At 42.8% G+C, this 26,586-nt stretch overlaps 1 protein-coding gene and 1 long non-coding RNA gene across 10 annotated transcripts in view; one reads left to right on the forward strand and one right to left on the reverse strand.

The window, feature by feature from the left end:
- Positions 1-4,423: 4,423 nt before the first annotated feature.
- On the reverse strand, positions 4,424-11,153 carry LOC127472994 (uncharacterized). The gene is made up of 3 exons (XR_007905227.1): positions 11,032-11,153; positions 8,412-10,979; positions 4,424-5,059 (listed from the first exon to the last, which is right to left on the reverse strand). It is a non-coding gene; the product is annotated as an uncharacterized LOC127472994 (long non-coding RNA).
- The window catches only part of RPGRIP1L (RPGRIP1 like), a 45,221-nt gene continuing 26,810 nt past the window's right edge, over positions 8,176-26,586 (forward strand). For 2 of the 9 annotated variants that reach the window (XM_051790475.1, XM_051790483.1), the window contains exons 1-8: positions 11,300-14,618; positions 15,438-15,582; positions 18,296-18,594; positions 19,977-20,076; positions 21,141-21,284; positions 22,858-22,963; positions 24,220-24,366; positions 25,620-25,693. In XM_051790475.1, the coding sequence (XP_051646435.1) occupies positions 14,534-14,618; positions 15,438-15,582; positions 18,296-18,594; positions 19,977-20,076; positions 21,141-21,284; positions 22,858-22,963; positions 24,220-24,366; positions 25,620-25,693 (1,100 nt within the window). In that variant the 5' untranslated portion in view covers positions 11,300-14,533. The other 7 variants (XR_007904965.1, XR_007904966.1, XM_051790440.1 and 4 more) reach the window with 6 other exon arrangements.

Consider the following 26,586-nt stretch of genomic DNA (forward strand, 5'->3'; position numbering starts at 1 on the left):
CAAGGAAAAGGGGTGGGAATGGCAGTGATTGCCCAAAGGATTTCACGCTTTTAGGCTTTTTTAAGTCTTTTTTCCCCCATTACTTAAAGCTTTTAAGAGCCAACACAGCCAAAATTGGTTTTAGGTCTCTCTTTGAAGACTGGGAAAGATGTGAGGAAAACATCCCCCCTGTTCCTTTTTATATTTGCTTTTAACAAGTATTTTATATTTGCATTTCAAACATCAGGACAACACCCTTGTTAGAGGCATTTCACCTCTTCATTCCTCCATCTGAACCCTTAGATGTTCCAATTAAGCAGAAAAAAAATTAAAAGTGAGATTAGCTGTGAAGGGGGAGCAGAATAAAATGGTTTTTCCTCTCCCACCCCCTTTCCTTCTGTACCTCTCCCTTTAAATGTGCCCTTTAAAGCACATTTTCAAAGAGAATTGTACAAAGTCAGAACATTCTGATAAAATCCCTTTAATTCTCTGATATTTTTGTAGGAGAGAAGCTTGTCTTCAATTTTGACACTAAGTTTATAATTTATCTGCACAAGGACAACATTCACTTGCTGCCAACACCTGCTCTGAGCTTGTTCATCAAGGGCCTCCTGCACAGATCCTGGTAATTGCACGTTTAAATTGTTGATGTTTAAAGCTTTATTGGCCAAACTTTCACTGCAACAATCCCAAAGGCTCCAAAAACTGCAGCTCAGGGAGTGTACAGGAATAACAACACACTCCACAAGACAAACTTCAACCACTGAACTTCTCTGCACCTTCAGCTCTCACTTTTAGGATGGTGACAGACAATAAATAGCCAGAAAATGTGTAGCTACACTATTTCCTTGGCAGGCTGCCCTGGATTTTGTGTTTAGCAGGGAGGGGGGTTTGCACAGAGACATGAAGGCACCAGCACTCTGATCATCTTTTGCAGCAGTACAGGAAACAAGCCTGGAAGCCTCAGTTCCAAAAATATCCAGGTGTTTCTGGTCTAAAATAGCCTCATCACCCAGGTAGTGTTTAATTGGCTTCATTACTGCAGCCTGAGATGAATCAGTGACCCCACAGGATTGTCACTGTGAGCAGCTCCCACTTTCCTCACACTGAGAAGAAAAAAAAAAACCACACACACAAACCCCAAAAAAGCTGCCAAAACTTTAAGACAAAACATTTTGTGTAAAATGTGTAAAAAAGAAGTTCACTGTGCTCTGATAAAACCTGTACCAAGGGCTCCAACAAGTGCCAAGACACTTTGTTCCCAGGGTCTGACTGTGGGGCTGCAGGATTTTCTGAACACACAGAACATTTTAATCTGCTTTAGCTGCTTTTATGGAAAAGAGAGACACAAAATGAGGTAACAACCCCCCTCCCTTCTCCTCCTGCCCCCAAACCTGACTGAAGGGCAGCAATAACTGTTGTTTAAAGAACAGGAAAACAAGGGCATTGTGTGAAAGCACTTGAAGAGACAAAATGTGTGGGTTGTGAAATCCTCCAGAGCAGGTGAGGTGGTGAGCTCTTTGTGCCAGTGCTGCCTGGGGGGAATTAGCACAGAATCATTAATCACAGAATCATGGAATGGTTTGGGTTGGAAGGGACCTTAAGGATCATCTCATTCCACCCCCTGCCATGGCAAGGACACCTTCCACTATCCCTGTCCAACCTGGCCTTGGACACTTCCAGGGATGGGGCAGCCACAGCATCTTCTTGTCTGTAATCACCCAAAATGATCCAGCAGGGAAAAAAAGAGGGAAGCTCAGAGGTGTTGGGACAGGAGGGAGCCTTGTCAGGTGGATTCTCCACATGGATATTCCTGTTCTAGTCCTGGAAAGCCTTTGCTGTCCCCAGCTGTGATCACCCTTTGTTTGCTGCAGCATTCCTTTCTTACCTCCTGCTTTGAAAAGCAGAGAATCCTTTCCAAACCTGTCAGGATGATACAGGGTAAGGGTGTAGTTGCTGACGAGCTTGGAGGGGTATGGATGGTAACTGGGATGTGACTGGTTTGACTTCCAGATGTTCATCCAGCTGGAAATCAACACAACATTCCCACTCCAGCTCTCGGGCAAGGACTGGAGTTAAGGAGTATTCCATCCTGGGGAGTGTGAGGGGTCTGACAGCACACGTGAGGTCAAGCCCAGAGCTCCAGCGGGGATTTGGGGAAGCTCATCCCCCATGGATATATGAATTCTGGAGCAGCCCCTGCTCGTTTTCCCACCTCCAGCTCCTGCCTTTTGAAGGGGATTTGGGAGGGGGTTTCCCCACTGCCCTTCTCCGGCTCCACGACACAAACGAGTTCGAAACGCCTGAGCTGAGGCCTCTCCCACGTCCCTCACCCAGATCGCTCTGGAAAACTGCCCCCCGGCCCCAGCTCAGCTCCGGCGCCTCCCACGGGATTCCCCTCCGCGGAGATTTAACGTAGCGCTCGAGACCCTCCTAAAGGCCACCAAAGCCCCCCCTTGGCCACCCCCACGGCTCAAACTCCCGCAGACAAATCTCTCCGGGTCGTTTTTTGTCTCCTTTTCCAAGGCACAAAAACTCCCAAAAATCCACTTCCCGAAGGCCCCTCACGGCCCCTGTGACGTCACCAGCGCGCCGCCCACTGATTTGTCGCTCCTGCGCTCGCGCCTGCGTACTGAAGCTGGCGGTGCTTCCGGGTTGTTGAGGGTCGGCTCCGCCGCTCCCGGTGTTCCCGGTGTTCCCAGTACCCCCGGTGTTTCCGGTGATCCCGGTGGGGCAGGGCGGCCTCTCCGACCCCGCCCTTCCCCCCGAGTCTGAGGCCCCGCCGGGCCCGGGGCGGTGCGGGCGGGCCCGCGGACGGGAGAGCGCGCAGTGCGCGTGCGCGAGGCGCGCGGGTTCTGGCGCCCCCTGGCGGCCGCGGGGCGTGGGACAGGAGACATGGGACCCCTTGAGTGACACAGAGAGAGACCCCCATTGACACAGAGACCCCCTGAGTGACACAGAGACCCCCATTGACACAGAGACCCCCTGAGTGACACAGAGACCCCCACTGACACAGAGAGAGACCCCCTGAGTGACACAGAGAGAGACCCCCATTGACACAGAGACCCCCTGAGTGACACAGAGACCCCCATTGACACAGAGACCCCCTGAGTGACACAGAGAGAGACCCCCATTGACACAGAGACCCCCTGAGTGACACAGAGACCCCCACTGACACAGAGAGAGACCCCCATTGACACAGAGACCCCCATTGACACAGAGACCCCCTGAGTGACACAGAGACCCCCAGTGACACAGAGACCCCTTGAGTGACACAGAGAGAGACCCCCCCGAGTGACACAGAGACCCCCTGAGTGACACAGAGACCCCCAGTGACACAGAGACCCCCAGTGACACAGAGAGAGACCCCTTGAGTGACACAGAGACCCCTGAGTGTCGCAGAGACCCCCCGGGCCCCACAGACCCCACAGTCACTGAGGGGGAAAAGCCCTCCAGGACCATCCAGTCCCCCCTGTGGTGACCCACCCCCACCTTGTCCCCCAGCCCAGAGCACTGAGTGTCACGTCCAGGCCTTCCTTGGACACCTCCAGGGGTGGGGACTCCACCACCTCCCCTGCCAATGTCTGACCACCCTTTCCAGGAAGAAATTCCTCCTGATGTCCCACCTCCCCTGGCACAGCTTGGGGCTGTTCCTACTCATCCTGTCCCTTGTTCCCTGGGAGCAGAGCCCAAATTCCCCCCCGGCTCCCCCCTCCTGTCAGGGGGTTGCAGAGCCAGAAGGTCCCCCCTGAGCCTCCTTTTCTCCAGGCTGAGCCCCCCCAGCTCCCTCAGCCCCTCCTGCTGCTCCAGCCCCTTCCCAGCTCCGTTCCCTTCCCTGCTCCAGCCCCTCAGTGTCTCTCTTGTCTGAGGGGCCCAGAGCTGCCCCCAGGGCTGGAGGTGCCCCAGCAGTGACAGCACCAGGATGGGTACTGCCCTGGGCCTGCTGCCACACCAGGGCTGGCACAGCCCAGGTGCCTCCTGCCCCCCTGGGCACACCCAGGCTCAGGCCCAGCCGCTGTCACCAGCACCCTCAGGGCCTTTCCCAGCTTTTCAGCCCCTCCTTCCCCAGCCTGGAGCTCCATGGGGTTGTGGTGATCCAAGTGCAGGACTTGGCACTTGCCCTTGTTGTCCCTCACACTGTTGGTCTCATCCCATGGATCCAGCCTGTCCAGATCCCTCTGCAGAGCCTTCCTGCCCTCCAGCACAGCCACATCCCACCCAGCTTGGTGTGATCCATGAATTTACCAAGGGTGCACTCAACCCCCTCACCCAGATCATCAATAAAGGGATGGACCAGGGCTGGGCCCAGCACTGATCCCTGAGGGACACCACTGGATGTGGCACCATTCCCACTCCTTCCTGGGCCCAGCCAAAAGGGAACTTCTCCAAAACTGTGGCTGCAGCTTTTCCAGCAGGTCCACCCTGTGCAGTGCTGAAATGGGGCACAAAGGCAATATTTCAGGCCAAAGAATAGCTTGAAAAAAGGAAAAGCATCAGAAAAGCCAAAGAGGATGATGAGGAGAAACAATCCTGGCCTCGGGGACAGGGAAAGGTGTAAGTTCAGCCCAGAGGAGAACTGGTGCTTTAATTAGCACATTTAATTACCAAGCTGATGTAAAATCAGAGGAAAGTAGAGGGGTCTGGAGCACAGGTAAAGTGAAAAAAACCAACCCCAAAAGTGAACAAACCCCTCACAAATAAAGAGCCCTGAGAAGGAAGGACAGGAGGCTTCAGCAACAGAGAGATGTGGCACAACCAGGTTCATTTTGGTTGCTTTGTTTGAGGCAGGACCCAAAAAGAGGAATCTGAGAGAGGAATCAAAGAGCAACAGGGTGGAAACAGAGGGAGGTGAAGGGCTGTCTCTCTCCCAGGTAGTGGGAGGTGGAAGGACTGTGGGTGTAACACACCTTTGAAGGTGAACCCCTGTGGCTGAAGTCAAACAGCAAGCTGGGAACAAAGCAAGGGAGAAGCAGCCAGACCTGAATCCAACAGAGCTGCCTCCACTTCCCAACAGGGCAATCCTCAGAGGACAAATGTCCTTCCTCTGAGTAGCTCCAGAGGCTACAGATCACCAGAGCCCCTGCAGAAAATTAGAAATAGAAAAATAGAATAGAAAGTTAAACACAGAGAGAAATAACTTGCTGCACCCATAAAATAGAATATCTTTTCAGATGTAGGAAAGCTCAGGCAAATCCTTTACATGTACAAACACTCTGCACAGCCCACTGTGCTGGAGCACACTGTACCCCCCAGGAGTGGCTTTTCAGCACCTGCATCCATTCATCCATCCCATCCATCCATGAATCCTTGGCTGGAAAGAGCAGGGAATTACCCTGAGTGGCAGCCAGAGGTCCCTCAGTCGCAGGCAGTGCAGAGCTGTGTGTGCAACCCACTCACACAGCAAGGGCATGACAAGGACAGTTCTGTTACTGCTGAGGAGTAAACGGCAAAAATGCACAATTCCAGTTCCTGTCTTGGGGAAAAAAGCAGCAGGGATCCAAAAAAAGAAGCAGGGATCAGTCCTTGGAGTCCTTAGTTGGTCTGGGAAGGGTTTTTCCAAGACAGGGACAAGCACAGGCAGCAGCTCCACGGGAGGAACAAGCTTTGGAGCTGAACACCTGCTCTGCACAGCTGGACTCAGGGGTGGCACAGCACCACAGCAAAAGAGGCATTTAGTGGTTTTTAGTAAAAAAAAAAAGGGGTTTTTAGGGACTCCTCAGGTGTTGCAGGGCTGGGGTTGTCCCATGAGTGCTGCAGACAGCGGGTTACTCTGTGCTACCACAGCCCTGCCAGTGCCCAAGGCCAGGTTGGAGCAACCTGGGCCAGTGGAAGGTGTCCCTGCCCATGGCAGGGGGTGGAACTGGATGAGCTTTAAGGTCCCTTCCAACCCCAACCATTCTGGGATGCTCTGACTGTTGCTGGTGTTCCTGTAATCCCAAATCCCTGCTCCCCCTGGCTGGATGAGTAGTAACTCCTGAGAGCAAAACCCAAAGCTCAACAGCCCCATAACAAGGCAGCTGTGACTGTCCTTAGTCCTGAGAGCACACATAACCCCAGAACCTCCAAGGAAACCTCGGGAATTACTTCCAGGCCAATGTTATTAATCCTGGAGCAGAAGCTGTTGGAACAGCAGGAGAGGGAGGTGCTCCAGGTGTCTTCTGAACTTACAAACATAGTCCCTTTTCACCCTGTGAAACACAGAACAGGGAGAGCAGAGCTGAGCCAGGCCCAGCTCCCAACATTCCCGGGGCTGGAATGGCTGATTTATTCAGGTTTTTTTCTCAGGCTGGGCACCTCCTTCTAGAGGAGTTTCTGCTGATATCAAGGGTCCCTTAAACTGCATTTTGGTTCCATTACTTTACCAACTTCATTAGGTAGCACCGAGAAATACTGAGCCTTGCTCACATTGCACCCTTTGTTATCATTGGTTACATCTCTAGAGCAAACATAAATTTTAATTTAATTTAAATGAGATACTATAACATTTAAGCATCAATTTTTACCATTTTCTTTTTCTTTCTCTTTCTCTTTTTAATTTTCCTTTCTTCTTTTCTCTTTTTAATTTTTCTCTTTTTTCTTTCTTTCTCTTTCTGTTTTTCTTTCCATCTTTCTCATTTTCTTTCTCTTTCTGCTTTTCTTTCCATCTTTCTCATTTTCTTTCTCTTTCTGCTTTTCTTTCCATCTTTCTCATTTTCTTTCTCTTTCTGCTTTTCTTTCCATCTTTCTCATTTTCTTTCTCTTTCTGCTTTTCTTTCCATCTTTCTCATTTTCTTTCTCTTTCTGCTTTTCTTTCCATCTTTCTCATTTTCTTTCTCTTTCTGCTTTTCTTTCCATCTTTCTCATTTTCTTTCTCTTTCTGCTTTTCTTTCCATCTTTCTCATTTTCTTTCTCTTTCTGTTTTTCTTTCCATCCTTCTCATTTTCTTTCTTTTTTCTTTCCATCCTTCTCATTTTCTTTCTCTTTCTGTTTTTCTTTCCATCCTTCTCATTTTCTTTCTTTTTTCTTTCCATCCTTCTCATTTTCTTTCTCTTTCTGTTTTTCTTTCCATCTTTCTCATTTTCTTTCTTTTTTCTTTCCACTATTCTCATTTTCTTTCTCTGTTTTTCTTTCCATCCTTCTCATTTTCTTTCTTTTTTCTTTCCATTATTCTCATTTTCTTTCTCTTTCTGTTTTTCTTTCCATCCTTCTCATTTTCTTTCTTTTTTCTTTCCATCCTTCTCATTTTCTTTCTCTTTCTGTTTTTCTTTCCATCCTTCTCATTTTCTTTCTTTTTTCTTTCCATCCTTCTCATTTTCTTTCTCTTTCTGTTTTTCTTTCCATCCTTCTCATTTTCTTTCTTTTTTCTTTCCATCCTTCTCATTTTCTTTCTCTTTCTGTTTTTCTTTCCATCCTTCTCATTTTCTTTCTTTTTTCTTTCCATCCTTCTCATTTTCTTTCTCTTTCTGTTTTTCTTTCCATCCTTCTCATTTTCTTTCTTTTTTCTTTCCATCCTTCTCATTTTCTTTCTCTTTCTGTTTTTCTTTCCATCCTTCTCATTTTCTTTCTTTTTTCTTTCCATCCTTCTCATTTTCTTTCTCTTTCTGTTTTTCTTTCTTTCTCATTTTCTTTCTCTTTCTTTTTCTTTCCTATACTCTTTTTATCTTTCTCTGTTTCTTCCCTTTCCTCGTTTCCCTTTTCTCCTTTCCCTTTCCCCTTTCCTCCTTTCTCTTTTCCCTTTCCTCCTTTCCCTTTCCTCCTTTTCCTTTCATCTTTTCCCTTTCATCTTTTCCCTTTCCTCCTTTCCCTTTCCTCCTTTTCCTTTTCTCCTTTTCCTTTCCTCCTTTCCATTTCCTCTTTTGCCTTTTTCCAGGGAAAATCTTAGCTCACCACTTGCAGTAATGCACAAAATCAAAACTTTTTGGAAGCAGCAAATCCAGCGTTCAAACTTTGATTATTGGACAGGGAATCTCGTCACACCTCACTGTGCCATCACCTGCTGGACTTATTTATGTCCTGGGTCAATCCTACTATTGCTTCCAATAATCCTAACAGGAAAGGAAGGGGGATCTGGGTGTGATTGAGTGTTCAGGACTCAGGGAACACTCAGCACTCAGCCCCTTCCCTGCTCCTGGAAATCCACACTGTGGGGATGAGGATTTCATTCATTCCCCACCCCTGGGCATCAGAATGTGCTCTTTGTGTGGCACCACAGCCTGGGACCAGTGCTCAGACCCTGCCCAGACTGGGACCAGTGCTCAGATCCAGCTTAAAAACAGTGCTCAGACCCAGCCCAGACTGGGACCAGTGCTCAGATCCAGCCTAAAACCAGTGCTCCCATCCTGCCCAGGGATCTGCTGGCATTGTCCATTTGGAGTCATTCCCTAGGTCAGGCTCCATGGAGGAGAAAAGCAGCTCTGGGATCTCCCCTGTTATTTGCCCCCCTCCAAACCTACCCCTGGAGCAGACCCAGCCCCTTTAGCACAGCCTGTCAGGATCCCAGGATTTTGGTTCCAGACTGGCAGCAGAGGGAAGTGCTATGAAAGTGAGGATGCTGAAAATAAACCCAAACACAACCCAGTGTCACAAAACAGCTGCTTAATGACACCTTGAGTGTCCCTGAGCCAACCCCTCAGCCAGGGCTTGCTGGCTTTAGCTCAGTCAAATCTCCTCATGTGATTCCCTTTTATTTCTAAAAAGTACAGATTGATTATCAAGAGCCCAAGTTCCCCCCTCTTTGCTCAGGAACAAAAGACTCTCAGATCAACCTATAAAATTTTACTGGCTGAAAAATGCAAGTTCTAACTGATCTGAGTGCTGGGGCTGTACCATGGTGAATCCTGGGAAAATCTGCCACAAATATAGAGAATGTTCCTGTAAAGTATTCCCTGATGTCTGTGGTAAGTCAGCACACATCACCTGGAACAGGTTTCCAGCATTTCTTTATCAGTGCATGAGCACAGCTTTGGCCAAGCTAAAAAGTCCCTTTTGTGTTTCCAATCCCAAAACAAAACACTCAGAAAATCCCAACCAAACAAACCCCCCCCCAAACAAACAAACAAAAACCGCCCCAAAACAAAAACCAAAACAAAACACCAAAAAACCCCCAAAAAACCCCAAAAAAGCCCAACCAAAATACAAATTGGATTAGTTGCATAAGTCAAGATTATTCTTAGAAAAATCACATTTGGGGCATTTATGTCTTAACAAATCTGGGTGAAATCAAAGGATGGATTCAGGGGGTTTGCTACCAGCGTTCCCTGTGTCCTCCTCAAATTCCTCTGAAGGAAAGGGACTCTACAGGAGATGGATTCTGCAGGGACACAGGGCTGTGGTCACTCCTCTCCTTATCTGTGCCCAGGAATTTGGAGCCAAAAGGGGCTCCAAGGGAACTCCAAGGAGGAGAAGCTCCTTGGCTTTTGCATTTCCTTGTCCTGACACACTTTGGTGACCCTGCAGTGTTTTGGGCTCTTGCTCATTCCAGCAAGGACTGAAACGAAAAAAAGCCACCCCAAACTGTCACTGCAAACCTACAGGGAAATCCAATCCCTCAGGCCCTGCATCCCTGGACATGAGGGCAACTGGAGTTTGAAGCAGATCCCAGTGCCCTGGACAAGTGCGTTCCCACAAGCACGAGCCCATGGCTCCATTCCCAAGAATGAATTTTCACATCCACCTTCTCATGAATATTTGAGAGAGTGAGACCAGCTTACCATAAATACAAAGCAAAAGCCAATCACTGGGATTCTGCTAGACAGCATTTAATTGTACACAACTATAGCAAAACAAGACCAATTACAAAATGACCAGGTCATTGCTAAAGAGAAGAATTTTACTGCTGCCAGCAGTAGTAAATTAAAATCTTCAGTTGCAAACTTGGATCAAATCTTTTCCCTGCCCCTACAGTGAAACAACTTTTAATGTTGAATAGTAAATTAATAGCAACACCAAACCCATATGTTCTCTGTTCAGGTGTATCTGATTGCAATCTTAGAAAGCTTTATCTGAGTTTACAATGGAACTGGCTGTTCTTTCATTATCATCACTAAAATCAGCATTGTGCTTTCAAAGGACATGCTTTCATACTGCTTCTCTGGGCTGCTGTTTTCTAAACAGAAACCAGCAGAGGCACAACAGCCATCAAGAGCTGCAGTCCAGTATTGTGCAGTGTGGTAGAAACAAAAAATTATGTTCAAAGGCACCTGTAACAGCAAAACCTTTAGCAACGCTGTTTGCTTTCACCAACGTCTTTTATTAACGTCTTTGGTGCCAGCAAACAAAAATCTAAACACATTATAAAAGCATTATAAAACTTGGGTCACGTAAGAGATGAAAAATGTCCTAAACTTGGCGTAGAGTACTTTTAAATTTGAAAATAAAAGTTACATAGTTGCACAGCGCAGCATCTCTCACTAGGAATGCAAATGTACAGTTACTTTATAAATATATATATATATATATATATTACACTAGAGACTCTTCCAAATTTAAATATCTTGCCCAGATGGCACAAACGTTTATCACTAGCTACTGTTAAAAAACTATTAGTTTTCGTCCTTAAAGGGAGAGGGGAAATAGGTTCCTTCCCCTGGCGTGCAAGGGGCCGATCCACCCACAGAGCCGAGCCATTTTATTTATTTACAGCTCTACAGCAGAAAGAAAGGAGGGGGGAGGGGGCCTGGGTGGCAAATCCCCAGCGCCAGCCCGACGGCTACCGAAAGTTTTCACAATTTTTACCTTTTTAGACAATTTTTACGCGCCTCCGACGTTTTGCAGCGGGACCTTCAATCCTCGGGCCCGGCCCCGCGCCAGCAGGGGGCGAGCGAGAGTCCCGAGCGTGAGGCGGCGGCGCGCGGGCCCGGCCCCAACCGAGCGGGGGGGGGGGGTGAGACCGGACCCGGACCCGAACATGAACCGAGCGTGAGGGGGGGTGAGACCGGACCCGAGCCCGAACATGAACCGAGCGTGAGGGGGGGCTGAGACCGGACCCGAACCCGAACCTGAACCCGGACCCGAACCCGAACCTGAACCCGAACCGAGCGTGAGGCGGGGCTGAGCCCGGACCCGAACCCGAACCTGAACCCGAACCGAGCGTGAGGAGGGGCTGAGCCCGAACCCGAACCGAGCGTGAGGCGGGGCTGAGCCCGGACCCGAACCCGAACCTGAGCCCGGACCCGAACCTGAACCCGACCCGAGCGTGAGGGGGGGCTGAGCCCGGACCCGAGCCCGAAGCGCGGCCCCCGGGGGTCAGCGGGCGCTGGGCCCGCCCCGCGGCCGCCGTTGTTCCCGCCGGCAGTTGCCGAGGGAGCGCCGAGGACGCGCCGGGCCGGTGAGTGCGGGGGAGCTGCTCCTCCTGCGGCGGGAGCTGCCGAGGGCGATGTGGCGCCGAGCCCCGCGCGGGGCTGTGCCCGGCCGGGCAGCCGGCCTGCGGCCTGGACACCCGAGAGGGTGTCAGACCCGCGGGGGCTCCTCGCTCGCACCGCGGTGAAAAGACCGAGTGCCTCACGGCTTTAATCAAAATAGCCCTGAGGCTGCCTTGGTTGCAGCTTTGTACGTAGAAAGGCCGCTGGGCTCGAGCGGGAGTTGCGTTCCTGTGCCCGGAGAGGTCCCTGGCCCAGACTGGGACCAGTGCTCAGATCCAGCCTAAAAACAATACTCGGACCCTGCCCAGACTGGGACAGGTCCTCAGATCCAGCCTAAAAACAATGCTCAGACCCTGCCCAGGCTGGGACCAGTGCTCAGATCCAGCCTAAAACCAGTGCCCAGACCCTGTCCAGACTGGGACCACTCCTCGTGAGGCGAACCCCGCCTTCCCTCCCTGCTCCTTCCAGTCGTACAAGGCTTTGTCAGAACTGGCGGAGCTGGAGAAAAGTTTGGAAGGCACTTGTAAAATATATTAAAGGCAAGACGAGGTTGTTTTGATTTTTCTGTGTTGTAGTAGGACTTACAGGTCTGAGAGGTGTTTCTCCCCTCAGTCTACAGCAGAATATTGTGATCTTGTTTCCTACTATCTTCTCTCTTTTTTTCCTTTCCACCTCCCAAAAGTCACAGCACTGCATGTTTGAAAGATGATATGTGAAAGTTTATATGAGTGAATACTCCTTCCAAGTAATAAATGAGATTATTTTAGATGACAAGCCAAATAGAGTAAATGTTTATCTTTGAAGGAGTCAGTAGAGAGAGAATGTAGGCTGGAAATACTTTGTGATAGGCCAAGGTAGACAAGTGGTTTCTCCTCCTTTTTTTTCTTTTTCCTTTTCTTTTTTTCTTCTTCCTTCTGTCAGAGAAGTGGGACAGGATTTTGTGAGAAAAGCATCATCTTGGCTGTGTCCGAGACTCAGGAAAATCTAAATCCGTATTGAAACAATTAAATGTTTTTAAGATTTCATTAGAAACCCCATCTAGCCCCACTGGCTGAGAACTTTTGATAATTTAAAATCTGCAGTTTTGCTACTTTTGAATGATGCTGGGACAGCAGTTCACTTCTGGGGGTTATACAGGAATTTGGACCTAAAGCATGAGCTTTGATACTCTAGTTTTAAGTATCCATCTCATTATGGTCTGGTCTTGTCTAACACTGCAAAGTCATGTGCACTTTTTTGTCAGATACTGGTGGTGATAGAACCAGTTTTTAAAGTAGTACAGTATATAAGAAAGTTAAGGTTTCTTTAACTTTAGTAACTACATGTAAAATTCTTACTTATACTAGGTTAATCCTAGAGATATGGATTTTTTTTCCTCTCTTCATATGTGAAGTTCTTTTCTCTTAATTTTTGATTAACAAGTGCTGAAGTGACTGTAGAGTAATCTTTCTTGGAAATAAAACCTGATTTAAGTTTTTAAGGTTCAGCATGACGTGGATCTGGCAAGATATAAATACAAATTTATCTCTCTTGCTTTATTATGCTTTCTCTTATTTGAGGTACAAGCATATGTTGTTTTGGCTTTGTTTTTAAATGAATGGATTTCTTTGACACTGAAGAGAACACCCATAGCAAAGTTTCTTAAGCAAGCAGGAAATAGTGAAAACCAGTAGTGTTTGCCTATGCCTGTTATTGTGGTGGTGTTTATGAAGCTTGGTTTTGATAGATCACAAACACTGTGGAGTCTTGGTGATAAAATATTTGTTTAGCTCTTGACATCTCTGAAATTTGCCAAAAACCTTTGTCTTTTTTTGATTTGTGAATCAAAAGACAAAGACATCTACATTCTGGAAAGACATAATTGTAACATCTTCCCCTTGCTACCATCACAAACCAAATTTGGGTTGATTATCTAGAGGTAAAAGTTTTGGTTTCTCTTTAATCTCAGTTGCTGTAAAGACATTGGTACAGTGACATATAAGGAAGCATTTGTTCCACAAGAAAGAAAAATGGGTCCAGGTTTTTATAAACAGTCAAAGCTGGAAATAATACTAAATTTTAGTGAAAAGAATTGAAAGAAAGACTGACTGGTTGGAAACTAAACTTCCATTAATAACCTTTTTGTTCCTTTTGGACAAAGCCATAAGGACACCTGTTCATGACAGAAGACTTTACTAGTAGAAGGAAGGCATTGCTCTAGCAGCAGCTTTGATTATGATAAAATTAACAGATATTTCATGGAATGTCTGTGTAGCTTCTGTCCTCTGCTGCAGGTCTTTAGTAACATCACTGTTAATTTCCCAACACATTCCTAGATATTTTTCAGTTCACCAGGGATTTGTATCACCTCAGGAGTGTAACAATAGTGGGAGGAAAAGGCCATGCAAAGGACTTTATGTTTCTCCTTTTCTTGCTGTTTCAGCATTACTTGAATCTCTGGCCAGCAGCTAATTTTGTGCACTGGAAGACAAGAAAGAAACAGCAGTGGTTAACAAGTTTCTTCATATCTCTGAAACAAATGTAGTACTTTCTCACATTAATACTTTCCTAATCTCACTTTGGCATGTAACTAAACTTTCTGCTGCCTCAAGAAAGAAATGTCTTGGTATTTATGAGAGTCATTCATAGGAGTGTCTCTGTCTTAAAAAGTAATTTCTCTTATGACAATGATTGCAAGAAGATTAAGAGAATGGCAGGCATGGAAATGAGTCCATAACCTCCAGTACCTTGGTTTCAGAGGCCCACTGAAAATGTGGAAGATGGCATTAGTCACCTACCAGTTGATGCCTTAAGCTTTGACCTGTCTTAAAATGAATAAATAGTTAAAAAAACCCCTCCAAACCCCAAACAAAAACCCAAAAATCTCCACAGGTTCCCCTCCCCCATCTATTTGGAAATATGGCCTTAGCCCAGAGATTTCTGAAGACAACAATTATAATTCTGCATTTACAGTGGGAGCTGTTGTGTAACAAAAAAGCTGTGTTTTGTCCATGGATAAAAGTTAGCATAACATGAAACTTAAAATTCAGATTGTCCCCTGAGCAATCCAGTTGAGACGGGAGCATTTCCAGTCACGGGTGAGTTTGTTATTTCTGTGCCTCTGCCATGACTTTTGTCACTGTTTTACTTGATGTGTTGTGGTTCACTCTGGTCTCCCAGTTTCAGTTGCAGCTGGAGAATCATTTCAGTTGGAGTGTGTTCCTGGTGGATAAGCCATGCCTGTGTCAGCTGATGAACCTGGGGGGGACCCAGCTGGGAGAGAGCCAGGTCAAACTCCAGCTGGAACTGAGGGACCACAAGGTTGGTACCAGATGCTGCTTATTGCACTTACAGACGTGGATCAGTGGCTTTGGTTTCTCTCTAAAGATGCTTTTGATGTTCCCACTTGCAAAATTAAGTTCAAATACCATTCAAAATCTCAGTTAAATTTTGAAAGGTGCTGTGACCTATTCTATGTTTAAGTTGGTTGTTGTAAGAGAGGAGCTGATGTGAGATGCTAAAGCCTGGAAGACTCCTTGAGCTGTAACATTCATCCTTCCAAAAGGCAAGAGAACTTTTTTGCTGAGTTAAGGTCAAGGCCAGATCCATTTAAAAAAATTGGAACCAAAAGTACCACACAATTCTTATATATTACTCAGCTGCTGTTAGAATAGAACTACGGGACTTACTTTCAGAATTAAGAGTTAACCCTTTCAAGCTTCAAGAGACTATGTTGACTTTGAAACAGATTTGAAAGCATCCTCATTGTAATGCTAATTTTATTTTTTCAGTAGTAGGTTTGATCGTACTTTGTTGCTTGCTAAATTGTTACCTTTGCCTGGTCTAGTAGATAATGTTTTAAAATTTTTTGGCTTGGGTTTTTGGGGGGTTTTTTTGTTTAGTTTGCTGCATCATTTGAACTCTTTTTTTTTTTTTTAGTCTTTAAGAGGAAGGAAAAAGGAAGTGATTAACGTGCCAATAAATCTGAAAAAACTCTCAGACCGATGGCAGTGTAAAATATCAAATGACTTGAAAACTTTCATGAATTTTTTTTTCCCAGCATTTCAAAGCGAGGTAGGCTCTGAATTACGTGCTGTTGATTGTGTTGAGGGTAATTTGAGGTTGCCTTGGTTTGGGCAGAAGCACCGACTGCACAGAACGTGAAAGCTCGACAGGCCGTGTCGCGGATCAGCCGCGAGGAGCTGGAGGACAGATTCCTTCGGATCAGCGACGACCACCTCCTGCTCAAACAGCATGCAAACAGACAGGAGGAGAAAATTAAAAGGTAGGGGGGTTAGGATTTTTATTTTAAACTTTTTTTTGCCCCTCAAAACATTATCAGCATATTGAAAGTCACGCTGGTTTCTCTCGGAGCGCTTTCTAACGCCGTGGTAAAAATCACGCCTTGGAATCCATTTCTGTGTTGGTTTCTGGTTGTCTCTGGGTGTGTGAGATGCTTTTTGCAGTGGACCCTGTTAGATCTCCATGTACAGAGGTACACTGCTACCTGCTACTTTGGAGCTGGCACTTTGGGTTCCCAGCTGTGCTGGCAAAGTACAAATGTAACAGGTGTTCTGGGAACTGAAGAAGAGGCTACAGAAGCCTAATGATTTATCAAGGGGTTTATTCTAGAATCAAAACGACCTATACAGAGAGATGCTGCCCCTTTTTTTGTCTCTGTCTGTTTTTTGAAGAAGCTGACTAGCATCCAGCCTTTTATCATTGAATTAGCACCAAAATATTTTTATAATCAGCTCTCCTTTATTCAGCATAATAGATAACTCCAATGAAGAAGTCCCAGGGAGCATGGGGAGCACAATACCCAGTGTGCCCAAATATATACAACCAACTTTAGGCTGATTACTGACCTTAGTGTGCCAAGATCTGTGTGTTAATCCAGCTGATCTGGACTCTGCAGAACTGTTTGTGGTGTTACTGTGTTGCAGGAGGGCTGATTACTCCCAAACCACTTTTCCTGTGTTCCCATTGTGCTAATTGCTAATCAAGTCTTGCTGCATGTGATCAGGCTTCTCACCAGAAGCCAACAAATTCATCAAAGGGCAGCTGAAAATATTGCCTCTGTACATGAGACTGTTTCATACTTTGTTAAAGTCCAGAATATTCTTCCCTTATGGCTCAGTGTTCAGTGAGCCAGGATCCAGTAGACCAGCAGGACATAATTTCCATCTTTTCTGTTAGACTGTTGTCAGATATAAGGTGATAGAGCAAATGAATTGTTTCCTTACAAATGGCTGTTCCTCTGTTTCTGTGCACAGCAACATGGGACATACCACTCCATATCCACTTAGGTAAAATTACACATAATGTCCAAATTGGTAGAGCAAGGCACAGAAAATAAAAAATATAGAGTGTTTGTCTAGATTCCCAGAGAAAAATCTAAAGCTAAATCTAAAGCTGAATTTCTTCCTTAGCTTCCCTCATGCCAAAACCCTTGTAACTAGAAGTTTGGAATGAATTTCTAGTAGAATTACACTGAAAAAAACCAAATAAACAAAAAACCTGCTTACAGGCAAGTAACATTCTGTGACATCCTATTACAGATGTGTTTGGTTTAATTTTGTTCTTTCAGGTAGAAGCTTCTGTCCACAAGTATCCAAAAATCTAACAAGCCCCTTTAGACAAATTAAGTGTCTCCTTATTTTCTTTCTGGGCTTTCAAAAATAGATTCCCTGTAAACTGGATACAGGTCTGGATGATATGTGGCCAGTTTTGTAAAGTCTTGAACTTGTCTGTCTCATCAAAGCCACCCTTCTCCTTTTGTCCTTTTAAAGATAGATGGCAACCATACCCTCTGTATCTGATTGTATTTTTCAGCTCACTGTTCCTTCTCTGAAGCACATTGGTCATATTTACCCAGAATAAAATTGAGTATGGTAATGGCAACTATTAAGTCTCTTTTTACAGAGTACCTTAAATATCTCCACTTATGTATTTTAGCCACTTTAGAAATGAAATATATAATTAAATCCTAAAATACTGGAAATTATATATCATTGGAATGTTGCATATTATTATCATTCTTTCAGTAGTTGAATGTTTTGTGGAATTGTAGCTTTTATAGTTTGCCCCATCACATCCAAAGTCTGTAACTTCACTTAACAGCATGCAGAGGTTCTAATAGAAGATCATGTGTTAAAATTAAGCAGCCTGTGGGGCAAATATGCTTCCTTCCTTTACTAACCTTCAATCAGAAGCCTTAGGAAACTGTTATTTGTCAGCTGTAGTGGGCTGACCTTTGCCTGATGCCAGGTGCCCACCAAGCCACTGTCACTGCCCTTCCCAGCCAGACAGGGGAGAGAAAATAAGATGGAAAACTACTTGTGGGTTGAGATGAGGCACTTTACTAAAGCCAAAGCCAAAGTTTGTGCACCCCCAAGCAAAGAGGAAAAAATAACAAGGTTTATTCTCCCCTTCCCACCTGCAGCCATGTCCGGCCCCTTCCCGGGGAGCAGGAATTCAGCACACAGTGGTTGCTCCAGAGGGCAAACACTGCAAAAAACAAATGAGCCCCTTCCTCCTCCTCTCCTTAGCTTTTCTATCTGAGCTGATGTTCCACGGTCTGCAATATCCCTTTGGTCACTTTGGGTCAGCTGCCCTGCTTGTGTCCCCTGCCAGAATCTTGCCCTCGATTGGCGGGGGAGGAATGTGCCAGTGCTGGTGCTGTGCCAGCCCTGCTCATAGGAGCCAGAACACTGGGGTGTTATCAGCACCTTTCTAGCTCCCAGTGCCAAGCACAGCACTGTGAGGGCTGCTCTGGGGAAAGGAACTGCAGCTCAGCTGTAAAGCACATTGCTGCACAGTGCTTTCAGTTACCTTCAAGGAGTTCTGCACAGGCAGTAATAGTTATACCAAAACCTGGCTTTATTATCCAGGTTCTGTGGTGAAGCCTTCACAGTGACCACGTTTCTTTCAACAGAATACTTTTTATGCTGAGTTTTCACGTTCCTTTTCCTGTTTTTTGGACTGTTTTCCCCCAGAATGACCACCAAGTTAATGCGGCTTGTTAACGACAAAAGAAAAGCCGAGCAGGCAGGGGGTGGGCCCAGGAGGCTGGGCCAGGCCCTGGAGCTGGAGGAGATGATGGAGCATCTGCAAGAGAGAGTTCGTGAGCTGGAGAAACAGAACGAGAACCTGCGCAACAAACTCATCTCCACCAAGCAGCAGCTGCAGATCCAGGGCCACAGGGCCTGTCCCTACAGCCACGTCCAGGCCCGCGTCAACTCCGGGCTCAGGAAAGGCACCGAGGCTTCTGGCACACCTGAGCACGCCAAGAGAGGTACCTGCCACATGTGTCACAAACAGGGAGCCCACAGGGTCCTCCTCAGTCTGAACCTCACAACATCTGCAGTGCAAAATCCGCAGAGCAATTATCCAAAAATAAAAAAAACCGCCTGGAAAAATTCGGGAAAGTTTAGAGGTGTGAGGAGACAGGACAAAGAAAGAAATATGTCTTGCTGTGTCTGCTTTGTGTTTGGCTGATTTAAAAATACCACGGAAAGCTCAGCCAAAAGTCCTCGTCAGGTATGGATTTTCAGTAAATACTCTCTGGTTTCTCATTACTTTCTTTATTGAGTGCAAGAAATACCTTGATTTGAACAAAAGTAAATAAAAACACATATAGTCTAGGCATATATACAGGCACATATATATGTATATCACAATTACCAGTACCTTAAAAATACTTTCTTTGTTGAGTGCAAGAAATACCTTGATTTGAACAAAAGTAAATAAAAATATATGTAGTCTAGGCATATATACAGGCACATATATATGTATATCACAATTACCAGTACCTTAAAAATAATACTTTCTTTATTGAGTGCAAGAAATACCTTGATTTGAACAAAAGTAAATTAAAATATATATAGTCTAGGCATATATACAGACACATATATATGTATATCACAATTACCAGTACCTTAAAAATAATACTTAGAGACCAAAATTCAAATTAGATCAAGTTAACACAAATGCAAAGTAGGTAATTTTTTTCAGGTGTTTGGGGAACTGATGGTCTCATTGTACCTTCAATCTAAATGAGTCCATTTTGGGGACTGAGGGATGGCCTTAATGCTGTGTTTGAAATGGTCCCACCTCAAAACTTTATTTCTTCTTGTTGGAAAAAGAGAAGTAGAAAAATTTGGAGAAACCATTGCTTTTGCAAATCTTCCTTAATTGGTTTCTGACTTTTCTTCTTCACTAGGGGCTTAGGATTCTTCTAAAGAACACAAGAAAATTATTTGCACTGCTACTAAAAATGGCCCTTTAGTTGCCTGTCTGGGTGAATGACTCTTGTGATTTTGCAAAGAAAATGCTGACAAAACCCAATCACAATTCCATGTTCCTGTTTAATAATATTGATATTGTTCTTCTGAGAAGACACCATCTCTGCTTTCTGACTTTGAAAGTAAAATCTTCTAAAAAGACCTCTCAGGACATGTTTTTAGCACTTAACACTATGCTGTATCACCCACAGTTCAAATTTTACAGCAGCTGTGTTGTAGATACTCTGTTTCTCTCCATGTGAATTGGATGTAAAAATACTTTTTATGGCATCTACAATAGAAGCTGCAAGTGTTTGTACTGTATAGAGGTTGCTGGTTTGTTAAATGCTTTTTCATGCAACGTGACAAAAATGTATCTTTTCTTTGTTTTCAGGAATGAGACTTCAGAATTTAGAAGTGAGATCATCTGACCTTGTGCTCCCAAAATATGGACAGAGTCTTCTTGAGGATTCAAGGGCTGAAATAAGAAATTTGTATGATTTTCATATTATTTATTTTTTGTCACTATTATTCTTAAAACTTATGGTTTTCTTGAAGAGGAAAAAAAATACATCTTTTCAGAAGTTTTCACTTCAGAAAATAAACTGAAGTGGTTGGATCTGATAACAATAACAATGCAGAAATGTTTTCTGATAAGGAACAAGGAGGATTGGTTTGTAATCCAACTGCACCTTTTAACTGAAAATAAACCCCTATAACATCCCTGACATAGAGTTTACATGAGCAGATAGGTGTTATATAGGCTGGAGAAAAGGTAGTTAACATCTAATTTAAAGATACTGGGGTCTGACTAGAACATTTTTCTTCTCTAAAGTATGGGTTTTGAAATCTGGTTTTCCAAAAGCTATTTTAGCATGTTTCTTTATTTTCATAATGATTTAGCTAAATTGGATTTAAGACCTCATCTGTAAATGCTATATTTTCAATAAATGGGCAAGCTAAGCATAGAAATATATGAATTAATGTGCAGTCATATATTTTGTGCTCAGAGTTGTGTAAACACAAAGATTTACTGGGATCACAGGAAATCATTGCACAGAAATGTTTTCATCAATTATTTTTTAAATTGCATTTACTGCATAAACCCCACTGTTTAAGACACATCTTTTGTGGTTTTTTTTGGTGTAAATTTACCTATCTCAGAATAAAAGCTTAAAAATTACTTTAACTGCTCCATCCATGGAAGATCTCATAATCTTTTGATAGCTAGTCCTGGTGGTTTGCTTTTCAGAAAACACTTGGTACTGATAGATCAGAGGGAAGATAATTCTAATATAGAGTAGAAGACACCATGGACAGTGTTTTCAGGCAGGTTCTGCTAAGCATTGTTCAGTCCACATAAACATTTATTTTGAGAGTTTGTGTTGTGTTTTCATAGTAATTTAAACTCTCAGGCCTCTGTTGTGATGCCTGTGATTAAGAAATACAAATTTTGCTGAACACTTAAAAGTTTTAGCTCTGCTGAGTATTCATTTGAAGTTTTTCCTTTTCTTAAATACTTCCCTGCTTTTGGAATGTAAGATGTTTGAACTTGCAGGGAGACTGTGATTGACTCCCAAAGGAAACACATCGAGGAACTAGAACATGCCAGAGAGATTCTGGTGAGTCAGCTGAGGAGGAAAGAAAAGGAGATTGAAGACTCTCTCCTGAGGCTGAAAGAGCAAGGCACAGCAAGCCAAAGGTACTGGGAAAACTGGGGAGTTCCATGGTGGAAGCATTGGAAGAGCTATGTCATAATCTTTATACATAGCTGGGGAAATTACTGCTAAATTACTAAATTTCTGTAAAGGAATAGGGGCTTTATCCATTTTTTCCCTTTAGTGAAACTGAGTCTCCAAATAACCATGGAGATAGTTACAGTAAGAAGTTATAATGTGTTTTTCATAAATAAACAAGTTCATAATTACCATGTTAGAGAATTCATTTCCAGCTGATACGGATTCAGCTGAAGTTCAAGTCATAAAGTTTTAATCCTTCACTATTAATTCTTATAAAATTTTAGGTATAAGCTCATATGGGCATTTTAATGTTCACTAATACTCATTAAGAATTTGGAATCTACAAATAGTAGAAAAATATTGGCCCTACTGCTGCTGAAAGCATCAGGATACATTGAACTCTCCAACACTATTTTTTGGTATTAGACAGTGGCACTGCTTTATTCCCAGTGCTGAGGGCAGGGGGGGGCTCCAACCAGATGCACACACACATTCAAAACTTCTTCAGTATTTATACATTTTTAGCAAACAAAGAAATTAACATTCATTGGTTCTAGATGATATTATTCTCTTCGCTAATTAGTGTTATATCTTCTAATGGTTATTGTTTTCTTGCTTCTCATGCTCATTAGTCCACATTGTCATCCTCTTTATTATCGTTTTTCCAGGTACTGTCTTTCTTACTTTCTTCTTTCTCTTCTGGTTTCTTCAGCATGTCCTTAGAGGGCTATAAGCTGTGCATTCTTTGTGTCCAATTTTCAGCAATACTTCTCTCCCCCAGGGGTTGTTCATAGCAAAACTTCAAAGTTTCAGTGATTTTTCTGAAGCTGTTCTAACAATAGCAGTCTGTGGGGAAAAAAACCCCACCTTTGCTATGTGCTGGCTAAAGTGAAAAATTACACTGCTTATATTTAATACATTTTTTTTTAACTTTCTGAAAAAATGAAAGTAATGAAAACAATTATTTTCTCTTCCCATACTCGTGGAAAGAACGGGGTTTAGTTGCACTGGTTTGAAGTAAGGAAAAACACTTAAATATTTTTTAAAACTTGGAATTATTTTAAACATCCTTTCTGTTAAACAGTACATTCTCAAATTAATCTCAGAATTGTAAGAACATGGATATTAAGGGATTTTCATGTAGTTAAGACACACCTACAGGTTGTTTGAGTACCAGCCTTAAGGTGTTCCAGTATAAATTGCTAAGGCTTATTTTCTTAACAGTGTTTGACAGGTGGAAACTGTGAATACAAAGTGGTATTCTACTGGCACCAAATACTTTGGGTGGTGGGAAAGAAGTGAATGGAAAACAAATAATCTCTTTAGGTGTAGGATTGTTTTCCTGTCGTGTCCAGTTCTATACAATAAGCAAAGCTGTAGATGTATTGATTGAAGTTGCTGTGTCACCATGCAGTAGAATGTTTCTCTCCCTAAATTCTGTAGGATGGTTTATAGGAGGAGAAATTAATTTGGGTGTTACACACGAAATCTTCTTCCATATGTGTTCTCATGGTTCATTTCTTTTTCATTGTGAAGGCTAAACATTCAGGACAACGTGGAGATGATCAAGGTCCGTAAACAGCTGGCTGAGAAAAGCAATGCTCTTTCAGCTATGGAAGGAAAATTTCTCCAGCTTCAGGAGGTAAATGCAGTTTGATCAGTAACACTCCTATACTCTTGTCACATTAACATGCTAAATGGAAAAACAGATTATCAACAATTCCTGACAATACTGAGTACATGAAAGTGAACCACATATTACATTGCACTCAAGCAAATGAAGTAGAGATTTTTAGTCTTATTTCTCTTTTTCAGAAGGGTCTTAGTGATTTTATCTGCAAAGTCATCCCAAGCAGATTATGAAGAGTGACCTGGGTTGCCATTAGAGATTCCTGATCATTTAAAGAGAGAGCTTTGACTTAAATGTACCAATTTACAAAAAGAGGTACCAGACCCCTCTCACTTTATCAATCTTTGGTAAAGTTGGGGAGGTTTGGCTCTTTTGTTCTCACATTAGGGTTTAGCTTCCGTTCATATGTTTGGGGAAATTATTTTAAAGTGGAAAATCATGTATTGCCTGAATGCCTCTTAATTTCAAATTTATAATAATTTGGAGGGAGGGATCTTCCTTCTGTTCCAGGAACGTTCTCATCTTCCTTGGCAAACATTATCTTTAAGAGAGAGAGGAAGAAATGTGGAGAGATATGAGAAGAATGTAAAAACATGATTTTTAGGGTGTCATTTTTGAAATTATTTAAATACAGTTCACAGATACAGAACAGAGCAAGAGGAGCCCTGAAGAAAGACTTAAAAATTTATGAGTAATAGACTTCATTAACTCTCTGAAATAAGATTGACTGCTAATATTATTTATTCTCTATGACATTTTTCTTACTGAGAAATGAGATATAAAAGGCTGAAGATGAAGTTAGTGATTGCTTTTTCATGGTTTTCTTTTTCTTTTCCAGTCTATTCAGGCTACATATGAACATAAATAATTTGTGCAGGGTTCATACTCAGCTTCTCCATTTTGTAGGAATATATATGGAAAAAATGAAGTTAACTTCTTTCTGTCTGCAATCATTAATCTGTACTCACATATATATTTGGCATAAGTTCTCAGTCATTTTATTAATCAGGAGGTGAGCCTTTGGACTGTTTTGTCTCAAATCATAATTTTAATGTGATTTACATTGAAATTTTTAATGAATGAGGATTTATTTAAGGATTGTGGAATGTAGGCAGTATAATATTAACTAATATTCTGCAAATAGAGGCTCTGTCAGCATTAAAATTGGTTAAATGTGCCTTACTATAATCCATTGAAGTAAATGAAAAGGTAAAGGAAATTAAAAGTCCTTTATTTATTTTTATCCTGTATATTCTTCCTTCTCATAGAACCTAAAGAATTTGAGGACCAACCACGATGCTTTATTAGCCAAAGGTGATGAACTGAATGCACAACTTAAAGAGGAAAGGTTAAAGTGCTTCCATCTTCAAAAAGAGTTGCAATCAGTAACTATTTCAAACAGGAGGACAGAAGAGGTGAGACTGTGTTCAAGAGATCTTGAACCTGCTTTAGGTAGTACATATAGATAAGGGAAAAGTTAATGATGGGGTACTTTTTAATTTCAGAAATGTGAATAGACCATTCAAGCACATTTAGAAGATTGACCTCATTATATATATACTTTTATCCCATTAAAATCAAAAACAGTGGCTGCTGCTTGCATTTTATGGAATTGTGAGCAACACCTGATCCCTCTGCCACATAATCACTGCACCAGTGTCTGGACAGTATTTGAGGTTAAACCACAGGATTTTGTGTCAGTTCTGATACTGAACAAGTGTGTTGTTAACTGAAAAATAATCATACTTGATTTCTTGAAAATGTATTGCTACTTTATTAGTATTCTTTTGACCTGATTTAATTTCAGTGGTAATTAAATGTGGTATTACGTCTGATTTAGCAGTTCAAATCAGTCACTTCTGTTACTTTGTCTAGAGGCTCTCAGAAAGCAGTGTCATCACTAACAGGCATCCAGATTTAGGGCTAAAAATCAGGTGGTTTATTCCTCATTCTCTTCAATATATGAAGAGTAAGAGTCTACAAGCTTACTTGTTCTTTCTTACGTTTTGTAGCAACTTAAATTTAATTTCACATATTTTAAATGTATTTTACGTGAACCAAGTTTACCAGGATTATCTTACAGATATTTCCTCCAAACCTTTAAACTATTGTAATGCATGTAGGTGTCTTCCCTGGTTAAGGTGTCTCAGCTTTAAAATCATATCCTGCTTTAGTGAGTATTTTAAAAGCAAGGATGTGTTGTTTCTATAATGGCAGTAAAAAATATTAATTATACAAAAGTCATACAGTAGCTAATACTAATAGTCACTTACTGAAATGGCAATTTAAAAAAGTAAGGCTATAGATTTTTATGTTATTTTACATAAGAGAGAATGCAATTAGATACTGTTCCACTGCAACAGTCTCAGCTGCACAGAAACAACAGGAAAAGACTGTTGAGGCCAAATTTAAATCCCTGTGGTGTTACTTTGAAGCTTCTGAGAGACTGATGTGGCCCCTGAGGTTGGCTCCACTGGTTAGAACAGAGTGCTAAGAGTTGGGCTTGGTGGTCCTTGCAGGGCCCTTCCAGCTCAGAATATTCTGTGATTCTGATTCTGTGGAAAAAGAACAAATAACAGCCAGACAATGCATACAAATTATTAACTATTTGTCTTCACACCTTCACTGTAATTCCCTTTTGTGCTGAAATGATCCTTCTCCATAATAGTTACAGGAAAGAATAAATTATCTAGAAAAAGAGAATGAACTCTTGAAGGAAAACTATGATAAGCTGCATAATAGGTAAGTTCTGGTTTTTGTAGATAAAAAACTAGATTCCTGTCCTGTTGAATGGGTCTTCATACACTGGGCTGGAATGTGCATCTGCATGTTGAGTGTGCACACGTGGAAATACTGTGCTAAACAAAGTCTTGAGTTTCTGTAAGGTTTTGAATAAGAGTTTATCATATGGTAAAAGCAAGCAGCCAGCTGGGTGACAGAGATGGGACCAGCTTCCCAAATCTGCACCCCTGCTACAGGGTACATTTAGTATTTATCTGAGCTACTTCATGCATATTAATTCTATCTTAGACATATCCATTCTACAGGGTTTTGCTAAGTATTTAATATAAATACAATATATTTATATTGTGTGTATATATATATATATTAAAAAAATATATAATTGATATAATTTATATTATATATATATATATAATATAAATAAAGCTAAAGGGTTATCTCTACAACCAGTCATAATTCATGCATTCTTGGACAAACAGGCACCTAAAGATTTAAAGTTCTACTCTATTTTATTCTTAGCATAGCAAGGAGGTTTTAGGCCTCTTGACCTTGTGAGGGTGTGTTTTATTTCTTTATGGGGGTGTAATTAAGTTTTACAGTCCGTTTGTTTTATTTTGCTGTAATCACCCATTTGTTTCACGAATCACAGTTATTTATTTATCACAGTATGTTCATGCTCCAGTTTCTCATCTCAGGAGGTGTTTGGAACCCCCTGTGGGGCTCTGGCTGTGTTTCATCTCTGCTGTTGGAACGGGCCAACTTTTCCTAATGCTCTCCCAAGTAGTAGGTTACTGCTTTGAAAAAATGTAATTAGAAACAAGTGAGGCTCACTTTGTTTTGAACATAAACACAAGAAGTTCTTTATTATTTCTAATAATTTTCTTTAGAGTTAT

Source organism: Manacus candei, unplaced genomic scaffold (assembly GCF_025592945.1).
Source record: "Manacus candei isolate 608988 ecotype Guabito, Panama unplaced genomic scaffold, ASM2559294v1 h1tg000003l, whole genome shotgun sequence".
NCBI classification, from domain to species: domain Eukaryota; kingdom Metazoa; phylum Chordata; class Aves; order Passeriformes; family Pipridae; genus Manacus; species Manacus candei.